This window comes from Tachysurus vachellii, chromosome 8 (genome assembly GCF_030014155.1).
Source record: "Tachysurus vachellii isolate PV-2020 chromosome 8, HZAU_Pvac_v1, whole genome shotgun sequence".
NCBI lineage: Eukaryota > Metazoa > Chordata > Actinopteri > Siluriformes > Bagridae > Tachysurus > Tachysurus vachellii.
This window is the reverse complement of record NC_083467.1, coordinates 11,664,404-11,686,702: the sequence shown is the minus strand read 5'-3', so window position 1 is coordinate 11,686,702 and position 22,299 is coordinate 11,664,404. Positions and strand designations below refer to the sequence as shown.

At 38.6% G+C, this 22,299-nt stretch overlaps 1 protein-coding gene across 3 annotated transcripts in view; it reads left to right on the top strand.

The window, feature by feature from the left end:
* The window catches only part of sema5ba (sema domain, seven thrombospondin repeats (type 1 and type 1-like), transmembrane domain (TM) and short cytoplasmic domain, (semaphorin) 5Ba), a 93,303-nt gene that overhangs the window by 31,229 nt on the left and 39,775 nt on the right, over positions 1–22,299 (top strand). For all 3 annotated transcript variants that reach the window (XR_009648961.1, XM_060876268.1, XM_060876267.1), the window contains 3 exons: positions 11,826–12,066; positions 19,928–20,027; positions 20,272–20,317. Coding sequence is in view for 2 of the 3 variants with exons in the window: in XM_060876268.1 (XP_060732251.1) it covers positions 11,880–12,066; positions 19,928–20,027; positions 20,272–20,317 (333 nt within the window). In the remaining variant the exon portion in view is untranslated. The remainder of the gene's footprint in view (positions 1–11,825; positions 12,067–19,927; positions 20,028–20,271; positions 20,318–22,299) is intronic.

Here is a 22,299-nt window from a genome sequence, read left to right as displayed (position 1 = left end):
ATCTTTGAAGATATACATAAATATATTACTTTAAAATAAATGGTGATGTCACACTCTTTTCTGCTTCCTGGGATGCCCCAAATGCTTGTGCTTAAAAATCCAAAATTTGAAGGGGTCATCTTCAACCACTAAAATTCTGTCTAATTCTGTGCAATGTCTCATACTGAAAACCAATAATGTACTGACTAATGTTATATAAAAACTTTAATAATTTATTTATTTTACTGTCCAGTAAGTCCACTTCCATTCTGCTGGTGGTATGGAACATCAGTGTAATGGTAAAAGGGCCGATGCGCTTACTGCGTATCCATGGTGAATGAATACAGGAACACTAATTACATGGAGAATCCACATGGCATTAATACAGCAGAATATTTAAAAAGAGTGTTTCCTGATTCACACTGAATCACAAGCTGCATTTTCAAATTCATCCACTTTTTGACAAGCAGATTTAAAAAGATGACAAATCTGACAAGAAGAAATTTTTTTTTATCATTTTGCATTTTACTGGGTGACGTTGGGGAAAGAAACTGACGATGTACTGAAACTGCCAAAATAATGACATTTTTCAAATTTACCTTTTGTGTCCCTGGCAGTCCATTCAATGATGATTATCAGGTAGCCACCAGTGTATACCGATGTTTCGACCTGTTGATTTATTTCATTGTAAACACAAATCTATGAAAATATATATTTTATATACTAAGCGTATTTTATGGTGTGATGAGGAGAATTTGATGGAGCATTTTAACCCACATCTCCAGGTTCCCCCGCAGGCGAGCCGAGCGGCTGCATAAAAAAAAAAATCCTCCTGAGAGCCTGGAACAGAATAAAAGTCCATCCAGCCATTGTCAGTTAGCCTTCAAAGGATCACACACACAGACTGTCTTATTAAAGACAGAGGACGTGCACGGGATAGTTAAGTGTGAAAACATTATTGCGAGTGTGTGTTTTCCACCTGTACAGAGTGAGAGATTTCAGCGGATAGATTGAGGCATTCCAGAGAGGCATGGCTATTAGATCCAAACTGCAGCATGTCTTTATAGCATTTTGTCACATCTATTAGCCTGTAGGTCACTTTCTCTTGTGGTAACCTACAGAGAAAGCAGATTTTGTATTCATGTATGCAGTTTGGACCCTCAGGCTACTTAGCCTAAAATTCCAAGAGTGCAACCCTTAAATTCCTTCAGAGATTTGAGCTCACTGGTCTCAAGGACTCTGATGCTTTAGGTATTCACTGCAATGTGTCACTTGCCTTTTTTTCTTTCCCTGCCACCCCAAAATGAAGGGTAGCTATTCAGTCATGTGGGTGTGTGTGCTGGAATGGACGTGACAGCATTTCTGATTGAATTCAACTTGCCTCCTTATTTGGTGCCTGTCTCAGGCTGACAGAGGGCCTCCTAATTGTGTGGACCTTTATGTGCCCCACACTGATGAGATCATTCTGGCTGTTGTCTGTGACTAACAGCTATCTCACCTGTTTGAAGTAATTACCCACAGGAATAGGTTCTGAACACATTGGTATCCCTACACGTGTCTTTGTATATGTCTGCAGTCTCTCTCTCTCTCTCTTTTTTTTTTTTTTGTCAATATGACTTTTTATTTCTCAGCAAAAATCAAATCTTTTCAAGCCAGTATAATTCACGTATTAATTAAACTGTGTTGTAAAACCCAGTTGATATTGGTGTTGATTTTGTTCCTACTTAGTCAATTAGAACAGTCTTCACTGTGTCGTCTTCTTTTTTTGGAGCTTCTTGTTTTGCTGAATTTACATAAAAGGGTTACAATTTTCAATCCTGTAAAAGGATTAAAATTCAACCCTGAAATACACGAAATAGGTTTATAAATAGCTAAGAAATCCAGTGTAAAAGTAGTGGAGACAGCAAACCTTGGACTCAAAGTTAAAGGGTGCAGAGATACATGAGCTACTGAGATGATGAGCACAATGGTGTTTACAGCAGTATTAGCATGAAAGTTTTAAAGCCTTATCTGTTTGAGCAGGTGTTCGCCAAGTAGGTTTGACCTAAAAATATATACTGAGCTTTAGAAAAGTAGGCAAGATGTAAGGCATGTGTAATCTTTTCTTCTTTATCACGCCATGCAGAGTGCAATACTAAGGCATCTGATTAGCTTTTATCCTCAGCCAGGACCTGTGTTCACTGCAGTGACAGCAATAGTGTGACTCTTCTCTTTTCTGCACCCCAGCCATTTTCTTCTCCCCTCCTGATATCTGCAAACGTGTAAAGAACCTGAGCTTTGTCATCTAGACACTTTGTGCTGTTTATCATAGAGTTCTGGCTTTTACACCGACACTCACTACTATATATTCAAGCAAGACCCGACATGGTGAAGACAGAGAGCTTGTGAGTGCTCCCTGGTGTTTTTAACAATACGTCAACATGGTGCATGATATACAGAGCTAAACAGAAAGAGGTGGCATTGGAATTACCTTGATGCGTAATACGATTCGTCGTCGAGTACAGAAATGAGTCACATCAGGTCATTTGAGACAAATGTGAACTGTATACCAGCTGGACAGAGCGTTGCTGGTTACCAGATAGTGTTGGAGGTGGGCATTCTGAGAGGATATGATGGTATCTGACACCGGCTTGGATTGGATGACAGCCTCAGCCTCGACCTGCTTTAGCACTCAACCCGTTACTCAGATTCAGCCTGGCCGCCCATATATCACACGAGCAGAGCGGGCCTGGGAAAAGAGAGCAAACTAATATCTATGTCTTTTTTGTCTGCCTCTGGTTTGACACAAAAACGGATGGCCTTTGGTTGACGAATGCCCAGAAGAGTAGCCCATTTAGGACCATTCATAAGAAGTGACATTTTAATTCTACAACCTTTCAAATCTTTGCTGCAATTTGTAACTGTCATTTCTAGTCATGTTGGAAGACACTGGGTGTGTCTTCCATTTAATACAGGTCTATGCAAATTCACTGGTCATGTACATACATGTATGAACATAATACGCAAGTCTATTGGAAATGGATGGGATACGGATAATAGACAAAGATACAGATCTGACCTAATGTTTAATGGAAATGATATTGTAGCTGAAGTTAGAAAAGCAAAAATAAGCATGAGTAAGGAACAAAAAGAAGACCGAACAGGCTGTGGGTCAAAGCTCACATGCTTTTCAGAATACTTTATGAATCCTCTGCATCACAAACCATGAAATATTTATCATTTTGTTGTGTGCAGCTTTACTACAACTGTCTACATTTATTATTCGATTATTTACTCGGGGTTCCACCTTCATAAGAATTGCTTAAATATTTCAAAAAGCAATACAAGATGATCCATGAAAGGTTTCTGTCAAAACTTGTGAGGTAACATACATATACTATATTGATTTTTTTAGATTTAAAAAAGAGAGAAAAAAAATATTACTATGTTTGAGACTATACTTTAATACTATCTAATACTTATTGTATTATATTATTTTGTAAAATATATTTGTATCCCATTCATGAAGTACTGAAAATGTCTTTTATAAAATATCTCCTTCTATTTATTGTATTTAGATTCACTTATTTAACACTTACTTAACTATATAGCTAAATACTATACATAGTGTATATATAGTGAGGCCCTACAGCTACACTTTATGGTCCCAAAGCATTTGGACACATGACCACTCACATACTGTACATATGTGCTTGTGGAAGCTTGTCCAATTCTAGGTTTAATCCCATAATTCTATTATAATAATCTCTGTTCCCCTTTTAAACTAAATACTGGAGCACGACTGCACAAAAATTACTGCAGTAATAATTGTAAACTACAATTTAAAGCCAACCTGGGTTGATAATAAAGTATTTTAAAATTTACAGTAACTGTTAAATGTTTACAGCATTTGTCTAGAGTGACTTACATTTATCTCATTTATACAACTGAGCAGTTGAGGTTTATGATGCTGGAATTTAAACACACAACCTGATCTGTGATGCCAAACCTCAGTGACAGAACCACTACAGCTATATCACTGATTTCATTGTTTGATATGCTGATTCAGTGCAGTAATTTTAATGGAGTTGAGTCACTAGTAGAAGCGATTGAATCAATGCCATTTAGTTGCATTGTTGTTGTAGTGGATAATTTTTTTAAGGAGCCAGTAACAAATTTCATTCATTCTTTCAGTCATTCTACAGTGTGTAGGGAATTACTCATTCAGCCACATTCACCACTTGCTTGAGTTCGGGGCTCTGTGCGGGGTTTGCATGTTCTGTCACACCAACCTCAGCAGAACCTGTCTTTAAAGCGCTTGAGATCTTGATGGACCATGTTTGGACCACTGAGTTCCAGTGAAGGCAAATTGTAGTGCTGCAGTATACAAAGACATTTAATACAATTGTGTATTTAGAACTATTTTTTAACATGGAATTACATATTAGAAATCATTACGTCTTGAAAGCTGTATTTGTGTAATACTTGTAATAAGAGATTAATATTAGCAATATAAAGAATAAAACACAACTGTGAATGTTAACTAATAATTAATGGCAGCATGGTATGAATAATAATCCACCAAACAAATTCCTGTAATCACTTACTTTATAACAGCTATTATAAATGGTATAAATGGTTTCCTCACCAGCCTCTCCTTTTTTCTCTTTTTAATGACAAAAAAGGAGAAAACATCAAGAACAAAAAGATGTTCTTTGTCCTGAAGACTCTACTGTGGCTGAAATCTTACAGCTTTACCTCTGACTGCTTCCACAAATGTTTCAGAATATTTACAGCGATCACGATTATACATTTTCTATCTTAAATCAGAACAGTTTTATTCATGTATTTAAATAATGTATCTCTATTATTTAGACATAAAAGGTATAACAATATTCTAGTCTGTGACCTAGTGAATCAGTACCAGGATGTATTCTTTGATTGACAGTTCAAAGCATTTCTATATGTCGCTCTGGATAAGGCCATTTGCCAAATGCCATAAATGTAAAAATAGCCTTTCTTCAGGTTGCCAGAAGAGTCTTTGCAGGATTCTTACGTAACTGATGAACATCACTGACATTCAGCTTCCGGAGCCTTTGCAGACATTGACTGTAATTGTGTAACTTTAGTGAATGAACTAGAAAATGCAGCTTCGGTATTAAGAAGTAAAAGACCACAAACCAGAGTAGATGCATGTTTTGTAGATGATGCCTCAGGCTGTATACAGTGAGTCATTACTCTATACTAATATATCGTCTGGCAAATCATCATAAGCACAGGATGTGCTGCATCGCTCTAATAACCTAGTCACCATCACAGCCTGTGAGCCTCCTGCAGACACTGTCAGTAACATCTTGAGGCAAGGTTTAATAGTCTGTATTTGATCATTGAAAAGAAATTTTATAATATTACATGTAAGTCTAATCAATCCCTGTTGTTCATAATGTTAGTGGTGAGTTCAGAATCTCTATTCTGAAAAGCACTTGTGTAAAAGTGTGTACATACTCACAAACCTGGAAGGGCTACTTAAAAATTGAACTAACTGGGTTCCACGCTTCACTGTCCTCAGCTGCTAGAGATGATTAGCCCTCAGGCTGCAGTCCACTAGCGCTTCAGACACTTTCGCTCTGGTCATTCATTGTTGTTTATAGAAATGTTTCTCAGCTCTGATGAATAGCGTATTCTGTTTCACATCAGGTCTGCATACAAGTTGTTTTAAAAACACAACAAAACAGACACACACACGTGTGTGTGTGTGTATATTTATATATATATATATATTTAATATTAAATTAACCTATCTATCTTGTAGTTCTTGTAGAGCTGCCAGGCAGGAGGCAAAGAGGAAGGCCAAAGAGGAGGTATATGGATGTAATTAATGAGGATTTGAAGCTAGTGGGTGCAAGTGTTGAGGATGCAGAAGATAGGGATAGGTGGAGAGAGATAATTCGCTGTGGCGACCCCTGAAGGGAAAAGCCGAAAGAAGAAGAAGAAGATCTTGTAGTTCTTGGAAGAAAATGTATCTTCCATGTGGTGATGTAACTCCTGTTCATACTGATGTGGCCTACTTTCTTTGTTTGTTCACACAGACGTGCTGAAAATACTAGCAAAATAATGCTTGTTGTAATCACTCTTTGCTCTGCACCCATGCATCCAAGAGCTCAGGGAATCAGGCAAATGGGTTTACATGCACGAACATTAAAGCTTTTGGCCTTAATGTTTGTGCTGAAATTAAGAGATAAGTGTGAAATCGCATCATTACTGGCGCCAACCTGCGCTGCAGGCATGAAAATGCTCAGTGATACATCCATGGTCACGGCTGGAGCTCTGATATGTTATCACATACATTCCTAGACATGGCTGAATTCCCTGCCTATCGGCCACGTCTGATAATCTCTTCTGTGTCTCTGAGGTCCTGTAGCATATTCCTGAGAAAGGCCTTTCAGTGATTTAATGGATTCACCCATGCGTGAGATGAGCAAGTCAATACCATGATTTCCATGACCCTCCCCTCAACCCTTTGCCCAAAGAGCCCTTTATATCATTCTTTTCTATCTCCCTCCCAACTCTGTGAGCTTCCTAAGTGCACATACACACCCTGTCCCCATCCCCCTGGTTTCATTGACCCCATCATCTCTCCATGTCCCTCAGAGCACAGAAAAGGCTTTAAAGCAATTCGTTGTGGCCTTGTGTTTGAGAGGAATTATGTCACCCTGACTGACCTCAACTCAGGTTAGGGGCACCAGGGTAAATGGTGGAGCAGTGAAAGGGTAGAGAACAGTTTTAAAAAATGTCTGTGTATGTTTTGGACTTGTGTGTGATTGAATTCGAGCAAATGATACATCGGAGTTCAATAGGCTTTAGAGGACATACTGCTGCATTGTCGAGGTAAGGTTCATAGATGATTCTCAAGCAGTCTTTTATGCTTATTGTTGTAGTATTTTGCTTATGCCCTTTTTTCTTACATGTGCAGCCAAGATGTCTCAGATGTGTTCAAGTCAGTTTGATCAGCTTCTAGAAAATGAATTACAAAAATAAGAATCAAGTGTGTTTTGATTTTTGGTGGTTTTAATTAATTTATAAAGCCACTGCAAACAAAACATTTACTTACTATTAAACTAAAGCTTACTTTAACTTTTACTTTAAACTTTTACTTTTACTTTAAACTTTAAGCTTACTGTAAAAATGTATTGAATGCTAAACAAACTAGTTAACAATTAAGCACCTTTAAGAGAAACTTTTTGATTATGGTTTACGCAGCAGGTTATTAAAACACAATTACTGAACACATAGTAACTGAAAATACCTGGATTCGCCTCCTGAGAAGAGTAAACATTCAAATTCCACAAATTTACTGTTAACTGGAGATCCACCGATTCCAGCATGTTTTCTCTCTGACATGCCCCCAACTGACTCCAACTTGGAAACTCAGAGATTAAAACAAATCCAAGGTTTCAGACTCGTAATTCAGACTCTACGGTAGTGCTTCCTGCATTCGGCTCAAAATACAATCTTTCTGACAAGACGCACCGTGTGTTGTCTTTAATGGTGCCAGGTAAAACTTTTCTGTCTAAGATTATTCTACATTATATTATATTATACAGTAACTAGAGTTCACCTTTCTCTATTGAGTGAGGGTTTGTCAGACAGAACCGTTCCCTAAGGCTTCGTCTCAGCAGAGAGTTCTTCGGAGTTCTCAGAAAAGATGGCCATCTTCTTTTTGTATCTTCTTTTCTATATTTAGTTCAATTCAGTAACAGGGGTTTCTTACTTTTTCTGCAAATAAAACCTAGGTTACTCCGTGATGAGACGTGATGGTATATATTGAGCGAAAGTACAAGGTTATCTTCGCAAAACGCTCTGCCCAAATGACTGATGATCTCAGTCGAAATCTCATGCTTTTTCTTTTACTATAAGGACTTTATTACGATTCGGCACATGAATCTCTAAACCCTGAGAAAATCAGAGATAATCAACTTTGCTTATAGTTCCAGAATTCACTGCAGAGAATATGGCTCCTCAGACAGTACTTCAAGCTGCATTGCCTTGGTTTGTTTTTTTTGTTTGTTTTTGGTTTTTTTTTTGTTTTGCAAAAGCATCTATAGGACCACAAATATCTGCTTGCTTGCCTCTCTGATATGAAATAGGTTGCATCTGTGTTCAGCAATTTTCCCCATTGCGACTAGCAGAAATTTAATCAGTCTCTTAATTGATTCGGAGATTCGTCTGAGAAGGTTTGAGTTGTAATTAAATCCGGTCTCTTGGGTTGACTAAAAAGTGGTCTATCAGTTCTGAATGAGGTGCAATGTTTGCTATAGTCTGGATTACAGAGAAGAGGGCGCTAAAGCTTTTTGGCTCGCAGAGCAGGAAAACAAAGCATATGGCAACCCAGTGGCCCATGGAATTTTAAAGAGTACTGTTATATATTGGAATTTTGTAAGAGAGTTTATAACCCACCAAAAGATTCTTTACCTGTCACTCTATTGTTCACCCTTACAAAGATAAAAGAAAAATCCTAATCCCATGTATACATGCCTTTCCTGATTGCTTATTAATTTACTGAACAAAAATAAGGTATAACTAATATGTCATTGTATTTTTATCAAATAATATGATAACATCATAAATACTTCAAATAGTTCAGAAAAAGTTGAAATAATTTATTAAGTTTAATATTACATTTATATTTATCCCTAATGAGCAAGCTTGGGGTAACGGTGACAACTGCTGACAGGGGAAAAACTCCCTGAGACTATATGAGGAAGAAACCTCTAGAGGAAGCAGACTCAAAAGGAAAACCCATCCTAGTGTGATTATAAATAATGACTTTTTCTATGACTGTAAATAGTCAAGTGGAGAGATGCAACCAGGATCCATATAGACCTTATCTTTATATATGCTTTATTTCGCCCCACAGATGACAGATCTTTTTGTGTGCTGAAACACAGATACAGCTTGCTGTCTCTTTTTTTTTTTTTTTATTCCTAAGTTCATCTCAATGTCAAAAGGGTAGCCTAAGCATTACAGGCGAAACAGTTTCACAAATCATCCACACTGTAGAGTGACTCATACTGCCAATGTCCCCACTTGATATCACCATCAGTTGTTAACTGAAAATGTTCTGTTCTTTAAATGAGATGATCACCACACTCTAGCCCTTTTAGGCCGGGTCGTTTCTTAAACCTCACTGCACTGAGAAAACACTCCTGTATTCTGTCTCTCATGTGTCCAAAAAACGATAATGACTTGGTCATTAATGGGGCTAGTTGCCGTGGCAACACGCAGGTCTTTGGCAGAAACAAGCCCAGGACTACTTGCCCAGCAGCCACACAATTTCTCCTCTGATCCTGGAGCAGTTGGCCAAAAGACTCTGATTGCATAGTCATTAACGTAATCCAGGAGCAGCTCTAAATCTAACTGCTTACTGGTCACGGATAATTGTCTGTTCCCTTTTTCTGGCCGTATCTCCAGTGGCTTGAACAGCATGGTCCAGGTGGCTCCTTTGTTCCCCATTTCTCTAGATAAACTTGATTTCTATGAGTGAAGCCAAGAAGTTCCACTCCACCTTGCCAGTTTCTAAGAGGGCACTTTTGTTGGCACACAGCACTTAGCGTTGTGGTTTTCAGACAGCTCAGCTAATACTCCCAGGCCTAGGGAGGTATGTTACCAGCTGTTCAGGAGCTTAATTTGCAAATTTGTGTGTTGTTGGGGGTATGTGCACATCTGTGTAAAGCCTTTAGAGTGTTTCTCTCTGGATGTTCGAGACTAATGTAACTCACAACAGTAGATTTATTGTTGGGGAGAAACTGGCTAGATTTCTGTGCTGCTGTTGAGATGTATGCATGTTTGGTGTGTGTATTTGTTTATTATATGTTTACCTGGGCCAAGTTTCTCTCTTAGCAGCTGGCACTCACTTCCTTGGCTAGCTCGCGCCAGCTTTGACTACAATAGAGAAATCGTTTGAGGTTCCATATCAGCCTTATTGAAAATCTGTGTAGTATCTGATTTTTATCCAATGTGCTATGACCTCCTTTTGTTCACACCAGTCTCTTTTTCAGATTCTAATTTCAATTCTAAGATTTGATTTTAACTGTATTAAAAAAGAAAAGAAAAAAACATCAAAAAAAGAGTGTTGGCTACAATGCCCTGGCCTCATTTGCCTAAGTAGTTACCAGCTGTTGTGTGAAAATGAGTGTGAAAATGACTGGGGGTGTGATGGTTGATTTTTGTAATCAATGAAGCTACTAATTTGTTATTGATCGCCTTATTAAATGCAAAAAGAAAGGTGTACACACATGCTTCTTATCCACTGTGTTCTGTCCCTGGATTTCTAATTCATCATATTAATGCTCATCATAGTATAGATAGTAGAAGTATTAACATTCAGCTCATTGTGAACCACAGATCTGACCTGAGGTGTGAATATGAAACATTTATTATTCTAACATAGCGTATGTCTCATTGTGTACATCGTACTCCTCATGTCAGAGCTGCATCTGTCTTAAACCTCTGCTTAGTGTCAGTAGACAAGTTAGAAGAGTGCAAAGTTGAGTGAAGACATTGCTGAAAGGGAGCCATTTGAAAATTAAGTGAATGTAGGGAGGAAAATGTGTTCTTAGCTTCTATAATAGCCCACATATGAATTTTATCCTTAGTGTCTTTGGACCATAGTTTTATTCAGGCATGATTATCGGTTTCCATTAAGGCCTATCTCCTGTGACACAAGGAGAGCAGAGCACTTAGCACTTGGCAGGTCTTTACTTTCTGCATGGAGATTGACAGGCAGTTTCCTTTCTGAGTGAGCTGTGATTCAGCGAACTGCTGAGTGGCGTATTGTGGCTGCAGCAGGAATGCAGGAGAGTTGAATAACGATGGGGATGTCATGCCTCACCTTGCATCTAATAAGATCAGCCCTGATATTAAAACTCCTCCACAGCATAGTGCATTTCACACACACAGTTGATCTGGAAGGAGTTTTAAATATCAATTTGTCTGAATAACTTTTAAGCCAAAGTATCATGTTATGTCAGGAGCTATTTAACACCAGGTCCTCTTACTCCAGCAGTTTATTTTGTTGTTTTCTGTACTGGAAACATTTTCGCTGTCAGGCAGAATCCTCGTATCTCCAAAACCGTTACTTTTCAGGAAATTAAAAAAACGCGGTACGTTATCTGCAGTTCACAGGGTTTAGTCCGCGTTGCAGTGGATTGTCTTGCGCTAAATTCCTGTCCTCAGACGAGCACCAGAACTAGCGGGGTTCAAGATTTTTTTTTCTTTGAGCCCAGTGTTTTGAAGACATTTACCTCAGAAGACGTCTTGATTCGTTGCGACTCTTCTTGAGGGCACTTTTGCCGCGAAATATGCCGCGAATCTCTCCCGCGGCGTGAGGAAGAGGTGGACAGATGAAGTGTCCAATGGAGTTAAGAGATTTGCGCTCAAGCTATTTTCAAGACTTTAGATTGGTTAATAACTTGTAAAAATAACAGACCCACGTGGGGACTGACCAATAGCATCGATATGTGAAAAAATATGAAACCTGTTTCGACCCTGTATTTAGCCACATTTACTCTGCTGTTACTCTGCTGTTTTTTTTTTTTAAAAAAAACGTTGCCTAAGGAGCTCCCTCTGAATTAATATATCTGAGAGCTATATTAATTCATCAGGTTTTCTAAGTGCATGGGCTGTTTGAATAGATGTGGTGGAAGCGTTCCAACTTTATCACCCTCGCATTACTCAATTACCCAGTATTTATTGGGCCTAAAATTAATTATTTCTGCTAATGCACATTTTATTCTATTATTAAAAGGTCAGAGTTTGGTAATATTTTTAGAAACTATCCATATCATCTCCTATTTTCTGTTTTCCAGGTGCATTCCAGAGGCCCACCTTGGCAGTTAGAGGAGAGGTTGGCCTCAGTCACCATGAGAGCGTTGCCACGGAACCTAGTTTCCCTGGCTGTGTCTGGCCTTTACCTCTGTCTGCTCTCTTTTGGCATCCCTGCTGTCTTCTCCCAAAAACCCACATCTCCAACCGAGCCCAGCAGAAACTTTCAACCACAGAGCAGGCCAGAGTGTACCCACCAAAAACACCCTATTATCTCTATTCAAGGTGAGTGCTGCTGGCACACTGCTTCTAAGCTACAAACATTGCTATTCTCCAGTTCAGAAAGTAATGAAATGTACCATACATTTCAAGAAAAAAGTTTTGCCTGGAGACGTTTGACTGAAAACGTCAATTTTCTTCCACTTTGTAGAGCGTTTTCAAAAAGCTTCGGTTTCATTGACAAAAACGCCATCTCAGTGTGGACGGAAGGCCAAAACGAAGAGAAAAGTATGCGGTTTCAAACAAAAACGTTTTAGTGTGGACATAGCCTTGGACATCCGACTTAATGTGTGTATTTAAAAGGATTAAAGAGTCTAGAGGCTTAGATAGCTTGAAAAGGGATTTGCTAGCATCTTTATTTCTAATTAAATGACTTTACTGACAGTTATTATATTAATCTTCATCTGTCACAGAGGAAGTTCATGAAATTCAAGAGGTTACATGATTCATGATTAGATACTGGTTAAGGATATGTGTTTGTCAATGTCTTTGTCACACTGTTCACACTCTGCCTCTTTGTGAGACTGGAGTGAAATAGGGACGATGTGTGCTAATGCTGATGAACACACCCTGTTCTGTAGCAGATGAATGACTTTCATTCCTTGCACTCCCCGATTGTCAGCTCATGAATAGTACAGAATGTGGAGTAATACTCTCCAGTCTTTCAGACAACATCTTAGGTAAAAAAAAAAAGCAAGATAAGCCATTTTAGTTTAGACAACAGACGTAGATACAGTATGTATTGTGAGTAAAAGGTACACACAAAACTACTGTATGTCCATTGGTTTGTTTGTACTAATGTACAATACCAATTTCTTTCTGGGCATTTTTCTGCTTTATTTTCCTGTTTTGTTTTACCCCCAAAAAGGGTTAAACAGGGAAAAAAATAGAAATGACAGCCACAGGGTTTGATATTACCTGGACGATAGAGCAACAGTAGCTCATAAGGACATTGCCTGTAGCCTGCACTTTTTTATTGCTACTAAAAAGTGTGTGTGTGTGTGTGTGTGTGTGTGTGTGTGTGTGTGTGTGATTTTCCTTGCCAGCTTTCTTCAGAGAGGGCAGTAAGTTGGTCATTATTCTAAAGTGTTTGAATATACTGTGATTTGGTAGAAAAACTAAACTTTTGTTATTAAAAAACATGTTAAGCCACCAATTGTTTCCCACTTTCGCCTTTACACAAAAAATGGCTGCCGTTCTTTCCTTCTCATGGTATTCCTTACGCTTTCGTCATGGTTATTCATCAAAGCAAATCTACTCTTGCACTGCTGAACAATCAGCTCTGTATTGTAAGCTAGCTCAGCTAAAATATCCTTTTATGTTAGCCCAATTGCATAGAAACCCCTCCGTACACCTTAAAGCCCTCTTTTATGCTAGAGCATTGGTATGGAAGTCATGCCACAATGAAGGTGTGGGCTAACCCTGAGATTAGCTTCTTTGATGGATGAGTATTTTTTAGCAGAGCAATCAGGCAGCCACTGTGAGGCGTTACCTGAGGATGGAGGAAGAGGATAGGGGCCCAGGCTCTAATCTCTGAGCAGATTTCTGGATGGATCTTGTATGCTGTTAAAGACGAGTGATGCCATTCTATGGTCCCTTTAAAAAAAAAAAAAAAAAAGTGTTTGAGTGCAGTAAAGATTGGCTGCCTCAGCGTGGGCTCTTCTAAAGCTTTCTCCTAGACCTAAGCTTCACCTGGACGTGACCTTGGATTGAGGATTCCATTTTCTTAATCTGATATGTACATTTCAATCCCTCCCCATAACCAGATACGTTTCTTATGTAATTGTTATAACATCTCAGCTCACTGCAGAACACATATAACTGAATAATCACACCAGCACTCTGAAAGAGGAAAGAGGCCACATGGGACCGGAGCTAAGGGATGTCTTTGCAAACTTTTGTGCACAGCACTAAAAAAGTTCATGAATAGACAGCCCAAGTTTCATTCCCTAAATACTGCCATTAAAGGCAATCCAAGTCAGTGTTGAATTCGCTGTAAAAGTGTCACTATTACTGCCCACACACATGCTGATGGTCCTGTGATTTTCAGAAGGGCTAATTTCTGGATGATATCCCCTGACACCCTGAGTTTAATGCCAGAGGCATTGTGTGTAGATCAGCCACAGAGATTTGATCTTTTCAGAGACCTGCTCTTCTTTGGTAAAATGTCAGTAATCACCCCACAGACAATAGGCAACAGTAAGTTGCTGCTCTGTCTGGTTCCGTTCTCTCATTCTCTCTACAGCTACTGTAATTGGCCCCAGATTGTTTCTCTGGACTTGGGGAATGGACTTGCTCTCTGCTGTCTACTGGGTAATAGTTGTGCTGTTTAAATATGGTCAGAGTCATGTTCGGTGTACTAATGCAGGGCATTGAAACTTTGAAACTTTGATAGCATGCACTATTTCACTCCAATTATGCTGGGGTATTTGGGTTGCTGGTTAGAGCCACTCTTCTGTTGTCACTGCAAACATTATTTAGTCCGTCATTTGTTGGTCCCAGTGTTTGGCTCGTGCTTCTGCACACTTTTGCATTGCTTTTTTGATTATACTGCAGACACATCTAAGGCAAGTTTAATGGCTCATTGAAATTGCAGACCATAAATGTTTTTCTCACTGCTTTTGCTTGAGGTTTTCTTTCCGCCGGGCTGAACTGGTCCTCCATTACCTGAATTGTCCCGTGCTGCCCCAGTGGAGTTTGACTTCCTCTTCTGCAATGTGACATTTCATAGCCTATTCATTGTTCTCCCTTTTTTTGATTATCAGTCTGGAAGAATTTAGATTTCCGAGACATTTTCTGCCTGTCTGCTCATCCAGTAGCCACCTGCCCCAAAGGACACAAACAACATGGAAATCTCACCACAGGCAGACAAAACAAAGGCAAATTTGCTATTTGCTCAGATAAGTTGCCGTCTGCCTCCCCTGATAAGATTCTAGACGATCCACAGAGAGGCGAGCCAGTCTTTTGAGAGAAGAAAAGGAAAAAAAGGGTGTGTTTGGAAAGCGAGAATGCGAGGTACCTCCATCTGTCAAGGGACACTTCTGGTGCTATGCATGTATTGATGGCTACATGTCCTGTAGTCTGAGGACCCATCTGTTTTTTTCCACTAGCCATTTAAAAAAAAAAAAATCTATTTAAACACCATTCTGTTTTTTGTATAGTGGTCTTGGTATTCTCTAGCATGTAATATTTGTCAGTTATAGCAGTTATAGTGTTTGTGTCACTGTATCCTTTTTAAGAATTATGTAATATTCAGCATAAGCATAAAATTGTAATTTCATCCTTATCTACTACCCCTGGCATTTTTGTGTGTCATTTAGCAAGTTCAGAGACGTTTCTGGTTTCTTACTGATAGCCAGCTTCACAAAGCCACAAGCAACCTAAGAATTAATCATTGTCACTGAAACAGATGACAGTGCAGTCCAGCACAGCTCCAGCATTAAGCGTTCATGCCTCATACCTTAGAGTTTGTCCTTTTCCCAAATCACCGGAAATAGATTCACTTTTAAAAAATTGTCTAAAAAGTTTATTTTTAAAAACTTGAGTTACGGCCAAAATCCATTTAAAAAAAAATTAATAAGTGATGCCATTAAGATAATAATTTTAAAAGTATATGGTGTTTTTTTCTTTTTCTTCTGGTCTTTTTTTTTGTGTGCTTTTGTTCATACTGTAGAGAAAATTACTGGTCATTTTCTACAAGTTCTAAAACTCCCAGCTCCAATTTCTTTGATAAATCTGCCCGAAACTGAAAACTGAGGTCAGCTGAGATGGCAGTAATTTTAGCAATACTGCCTACTGTCTACAAACATGCAATTACAAAAGCTGTGGAATGCAACAGGTTTTCATCATTCAGAAGAAATGCGTGTCGTGTTCACCATGTTGGACATTACAGCAGTAACTGACTGAAAGCAATTAAACATAATAGTAACTTACATTATCTATAGAAAGTTGGTGTGCTAAGTAATGACTCTGTAAATTATGTGTTTTCAAATCAGCCCGGATTTTTGCTCTAAAGTATTTACTATTAAATGAGATGCCCAGTCTGTCTCTCTTGTAGGCAGGAAATTGTTGATGTAATCAAAGAAAGCCCATTGTTAATGGGACAAAAGGTTGGTGCAACCTATATCCCATTCAGACATGAGAGTAATTATTCTAAGTGAACACTGATGCTGTAATGCAGGATGATGTTCTGATAGTAATTTCATTATACCATTATTCAAAATTTTATTGGTGAATTTGAAATTCAATTCAACACAGTAGAGACTTTTTTTTGGTACAATAGACTTTTGCGCTGGAAAAATAAGAGCTCATTAAATTTAACCAATGAAAGTGTGTACTTTGGCTCACCGTGATTGAATTGTGTAACATTAACACAATACAGTTTTATGAAGAGAACCTACAACGCTGGTATTTTGTAACCGTTATTATTCATTCTGCCATGCAGGTTTTGATTGCCTAATATTTAATATTATGTACTGAATAAAGTGGAATATGTAGTCAGTCAGATGTATGAGAAAGTCATACATATAGTTTACCTAAAAATATTAATTTTTATAATCGGAAAGGGGGGCACGGTGGCTTAATGGTTAGCACGTTCGCCTCACACCTCCAGGGTCGGGGTTCGATTCCCGCCTCCACCTTGTGTGTGTGGAGTTTGCATGTTCTCCCCGTGCCTCGGGGGTTTCCTCCGGGTACTCCGGTTTCCTCCCCCGGTCCAAAGACATGCATGGTAGGTTGATTGACATCTCTGGAAAATTGTCCCTAGTGTGTGATTGCGTGAGTGAATGAGTGTGTGTGCCCTGCGATGGGTTGGCACTCTGTCCAGGGTGTATCCTGCCTTGATGCCCGATGACGCCTGATAGGTGACGTGAGATGTTAACGTGTAACTGGTTCACGTTAATACTATGTAAATCAATCATGCTCATTCTACTGAAATCAGGCTAGTAATTTGTTTAAATGAAGTTTTGTATAAGCAGTGAAATATTTTGATTAGAAATGTAATATTTCATATATGTAATCTATATGAAATATTTTTTTCTTGAATCCATGAATACATATTACTTTTTTCACTGTGGGAGAGTTTTAAAAATGTTTGTTTGTTTTGTTTGTTTTGCCAAGAGACTTTTGTCATTATGGTACACAATTAAAGGTATGTTTTTTTAGGATTTGATGATTGTAATGACTAAATACTAGATGTGAAGGATAACAGGTTGTGCTGAGTACAGGCTTGCTTGAAAGATCAAATGTATTGTATTTTGTGAGATGAATCAAAACAACTCACTTGTGTCAAATATGCTGTCTGCTTTGTTAATCCTTCTTGAGAAGTTGACTAACATCAGTAAAGGTTATTATGAAAGATCTTTAAAAAAAAATGCATTTGTCTTCCATAGAACATTCTAAAAGTTATGTTTAAGTCACCTTGAGTGTCATTGTAAAGCACTGCTAAGTCCAGCCTCATCCTCAAGATCTGAAGCTAAACTACAAAAATCAGACCCATATTCTGTCTGGGGCAACAGGATTTATAATTATTCCTGCGTATTTGTACGGATTGCTAGGTCCAAGACTTATGTTATGAAGAGGTTTTCAGGCATATAAAGGCAAGAGTAAAGAGAAAGGATAAATGTCTAAGAGAGGACTGTTAGTGTTTATTCCACTTAAGAAAAGAGACACCAAAATATGCATAAACAGCTCACACGGTTCTCCTTAAATTTTGTTCTTTGTTCACATAATCTACAAATAAAGAATTTGTATCACTGCGAAAAGAGGTTTACTCATTTATTTGTTGGATGTGCATCTTTCAGCTCTCTCAGTGAGCTGTTTCAGCTCCTCAGTGAGCTGTAACCCTGCAGTGTGCCGAGGCAATCCAGATGTTAGCTTTACACTCGTATTGGTCTGCAAAGCTTGATCTGCATTTCAGCTGTCTTCTGCTTTGCTCAATTTCTCTTAGGATGCATTCATCACTCTTCTGAGTCACATAAGTGAATGACACACACTTGAGACGAAGCATGCATGTGGTTTAATCTGCAATCTGCCACGGAGCATCTGTCAATCATTTACTTTATATAATAGTGTGCTTACTGCTACACTCATGTATGTGTGATGAGGAATGTGGTTTTTTTTTGTTTGTTTGTTTTTTTAGATTCTGTTAATATTTCTCAAGAAACTTTTTTAAAACCTACTTCAAACTGTGTTGAAAAAAGTGTTGATGTACTGAATCCAAACAGATTTGATATTAAATGATGTGTGAGACACATTTGGGGATATAACTGCTCATTAAACCTGAATGGGATCACTGCAGGGTGTTGTGTTAAAACTTTTTAGTGTGAATAAACACTACAAACCCCTCAGTGGGCTGTGATTACGGAACCCTGCTCTTGTTATGTCTCTGTAAAGGATGACTTGAATTGTGCTGCCATATGGTCCCAGTCAGACTCAAGAACATCCTTTAGCAGTGTGTAGCAGTGATGCACGGCTCATACGCCTCGTCTCTTCCTGTCTCTCGGTAGACTTGCTTAAAATGGTCTTGATTTATTTGTTTATAAAAGAGTGAGATTGTCTTGCTTGAGCCAAACATCTGGATGATTGAGACCCTTTGACACTGTGGTCTGAGGTTTTAGTTCACAAGTTTTGCCTGGGTCACAGGTTCCCCAGGGTTCTGACCTGTACAAATACAGCTGAATTTGTTTTGGAAACTTGAAAGCTTTAGTAAAATATGCACCATACAAAGGGTGATGGATGGTATGTGACAATATCATTGCTTTACTGTGTCTAGATTCGTGACCGTGACCAAAGGATTTATTTTTTTTTTATTATTTTGTTAGAAACTGTGATATGAAATGAATTGGTTGTCTGTATAACTTTAAAAGATCATGTGTAATATAAAATGACTCTTAATCATAAGGTGAAAATTATATAATATTTCCGACCAATTTCACAATACAGTAATGTCAGATCTGGTGAACTGCTAAAAGTTTACTTGCAAGATGACAAATCTTCTTTCACCCGCCTCACTGTGAAATCCCATTTACAAAGCATGTTAGGTCACCAAAGGATCAAGAGGTTTTATTTTTACATAAAGGTTTTTCCTTGTCACTTTGTTCCCATTTTAAAAAAGCCCTGATGGGTGCCCTAAATATCTGGCAGGCCAAATTGTTTTGATGTACAGAAGCTTCTGTCAAACTGCGCTTTTATACATTTCCTAGAAAGTGTAGTTTTGACTGAGTGTCATGTTGAATTAGGCTCAGCAGCCATGATGTGGTACAGTGAGCATTGTACCTCACGGCTGGGTCTCCGTCATGACGCCGGTCTCGCCTCCCTGATTATCTCCTCAGTTTTTCAGTTACTTCTACAGGAACCTGTTTGTCCTTTTTGTTCAAATGAATGGAGGACATGAAAAGCAGCTTGATCTTCAAGTTCATTGTGTATAAAAGTCAAACTTATCAGACTGACAGAGAGAGGAATAGTTATCGTCTGTGAATTAATACAAAATCCAATCCTACAAAACAAAATGAACTGAATTCCTTACTGAATTACTTAAATAGACAGAACACAGGAAATCCCACTCTCTTGGTGCATCATATACATCATTTGTGATGTGAATTTTTTTTTTCTATTTTTTTCCAGCTGCCCGATACAATACAACTCAGAGACCGAGTTTAAAAGTGACTCAGAAATGCTTTAGCTGAATGAGCATTAGTGTTCAGAAATCTGTCTGTGACCGGAAACTCAGGCCTGCTATTCCATAAAAGTGCACTTATATTTTTAGTACGAAAAAGAGTTTCCACAGTATATTTTCTCAATAAATTCTCAATAATACAGAAAAGTCCCTGCTTTAATGTGATATTCTCTTTTTCTCTTTTCCCTTTAGTATTAAACCCTTGGATTTCCACTTTCTCCCATCCTGGTGTACGAGACTACTCCCAACTCACTCTTGATCTGTCCAGGAATGAGCTGATAGTAGGAGCAAGGTAAGAATTTGTGCACTTCCTGTGTACACCGAATACACTACAACAGCTTATAAGAGCATATGCCAAATATTCTGCCGGAAATCAATCAATATGGAACCTTTTTTTTTTTTTAACGATCAGTTATTCTTTTCATAGACTTTATAATATTCATGATAAAAGCCATATCTGTATTGCACCTTTACTCTTAAATCTTTTTCCTTCATAATATACTTTTTTTTTAATTTTCTCTCCAACTGTTCTGCAGAAACTACCTCTTTCGTCTGAACTTAAGCAACATTTCCCTTGTACAGGTAAGCATAAGGAGATACACCAGAGCTATGGCTTTTCTTTTTGCTTTTCTTCTTCATCTGCCAGGCTCCCTTTGAAAGACTTGAGAGAAAACATTTCCCAGGAAAGAGGCTGATTAGTCCTCCCTAATTCTATTTCAATCTTTTGCAATATCAGACACGATTGTGTTATGGCTGGATGAAGGTGCGAGTTTGGACATGTCTCTGTCTCACTGGAGTCATATCCCATAGTCTGTATTACATCAAACAAATGAAATCCCCTAGCCATCATTTTCATTATTGTGCTTTTATTTTCCACTGTAATCCTACTAGCTCTAAAAGACACATGAAGTTATCCGAGATCGTATTAGTTGTTCCTCGTCGTTCTCCGGCATTCTGTACAGCGACATGATTGGTGTATGTATTCTAAAGCATCCTAAATGAAAACCTTAGCTGCAATTTCATTTTGTTCCATTTCACCCCAGCCTCTGTATCGCTCTGTCCAATTCCTGTGAGTGATCCAAAGTTGGGGAATAGGACAGATCTTTCTTCATTTAAACTAACTGGAGCATCACAAGCAGTGCCAGAGTCCAAATCAATGAGGAGAGATGGCGCCGGCAGATGAAGGCGAATGTCTGTGTCTGTCAGAGAAAGGGAGATTGCGGGATTGTGGCAGGCTGCTCTGTCTTTCTGAACTTTACAGCTTGTAACATTACAGCTAAAAGCAAACACCTCGTGAGAGCAGGATATTTTCATTTCATTTCAGCACTGACAGTTTCACTCAGATCTGTACGATGCAGTTTTTCTTGATACATATTCATTTATTTATTTTGTCATTCATTTACCTGGGTGCATTTTTCTTTACCTCAGTCACACTGCCCATCCTAAATGTGTCCTCCAGTGCTTCTTCACCATCTTTAGGATATCAGTCTTTCCCTTCCATTATATGCCTCACATCATTAGTAGTATTTGTGTGTGTGTGTGTGTGTGTGTGTGTGTGTGTGTGTGTGCGTGCACATGCCAGAAGTAGAAAGGGCTTGAGCAGGAGCCAGCTCATTTCAGAAATGCATGTGTTAGTGCCAAACATGCAGGTTTTGGCAGGAGGCCTGCAGGGCCAAAGCAGAGTCTTTTCCACTTTCCACAAGCTGGATGAGGTGAGAAGTGCTAATGCCTTCCCTCTGAATTCATGCCCGAGCTATTGAGAGCCGACCCAGCCAGAATGCTTGCTAATAAGTAAAAACTATGGCGAGGGAGATGGCTAGGGCCAAGAGACTCACCCACACGAATCAGCATTTTTAAGTGTTTTCAGCTTGTGTTGCTGTATGCATATGCATTAGGAATCTGTGAGCTTTGGCCCTTAATAAAATCAGGAAGCAGTGTAATCAGTATCAGTACGGCTTTCACTATATTAGGAAACGGTGTTCTAAATTATTTGAGAACTATCTGAGAAAATCATTTCCATAATTAGGCTAGATTTAAAATGGTAAAATATTTAGCTTGAAGCCACCAGGTTTTAATCTACTGCTCAGTGCTCAGGTCATCCAGAAACATGCAAAAGAAATGTTGGCATGATTGTGTGAAAATGCCTGAAGTTAAAAATCTGCAAATTATAATGTCAGTTTCTAGCAGCGGTATAGAACTTTAACTTTAGCCAACAGTACCGGTTCTAACTCCGGGTGCAACCTGACTGCACCCAGTTGCATCTATTCCAAGAATAAATGAGCCATTCAGTTAGCAGCCCAAACTACACCTTCTGTTTAAAGCAATCAACCTTTTTGAGTCAAGTTTTCAGCCAAAAATACAGATGCTGTAATGGTCAAACTGGAATTTGCTTAAATGACATTTTTCTTTGAGATTCTGTAAAAGTCTAATGCAAAATGAAGCAGAGATGGACCATCCACCAGGCCATTTCATACTCACGATGTATGCATGCATGTAACTCATTTTGAAATTACGAAAGAATTGGTGGACAATATCTCCAATGACTCCAGAAAAAGGATTGCAGG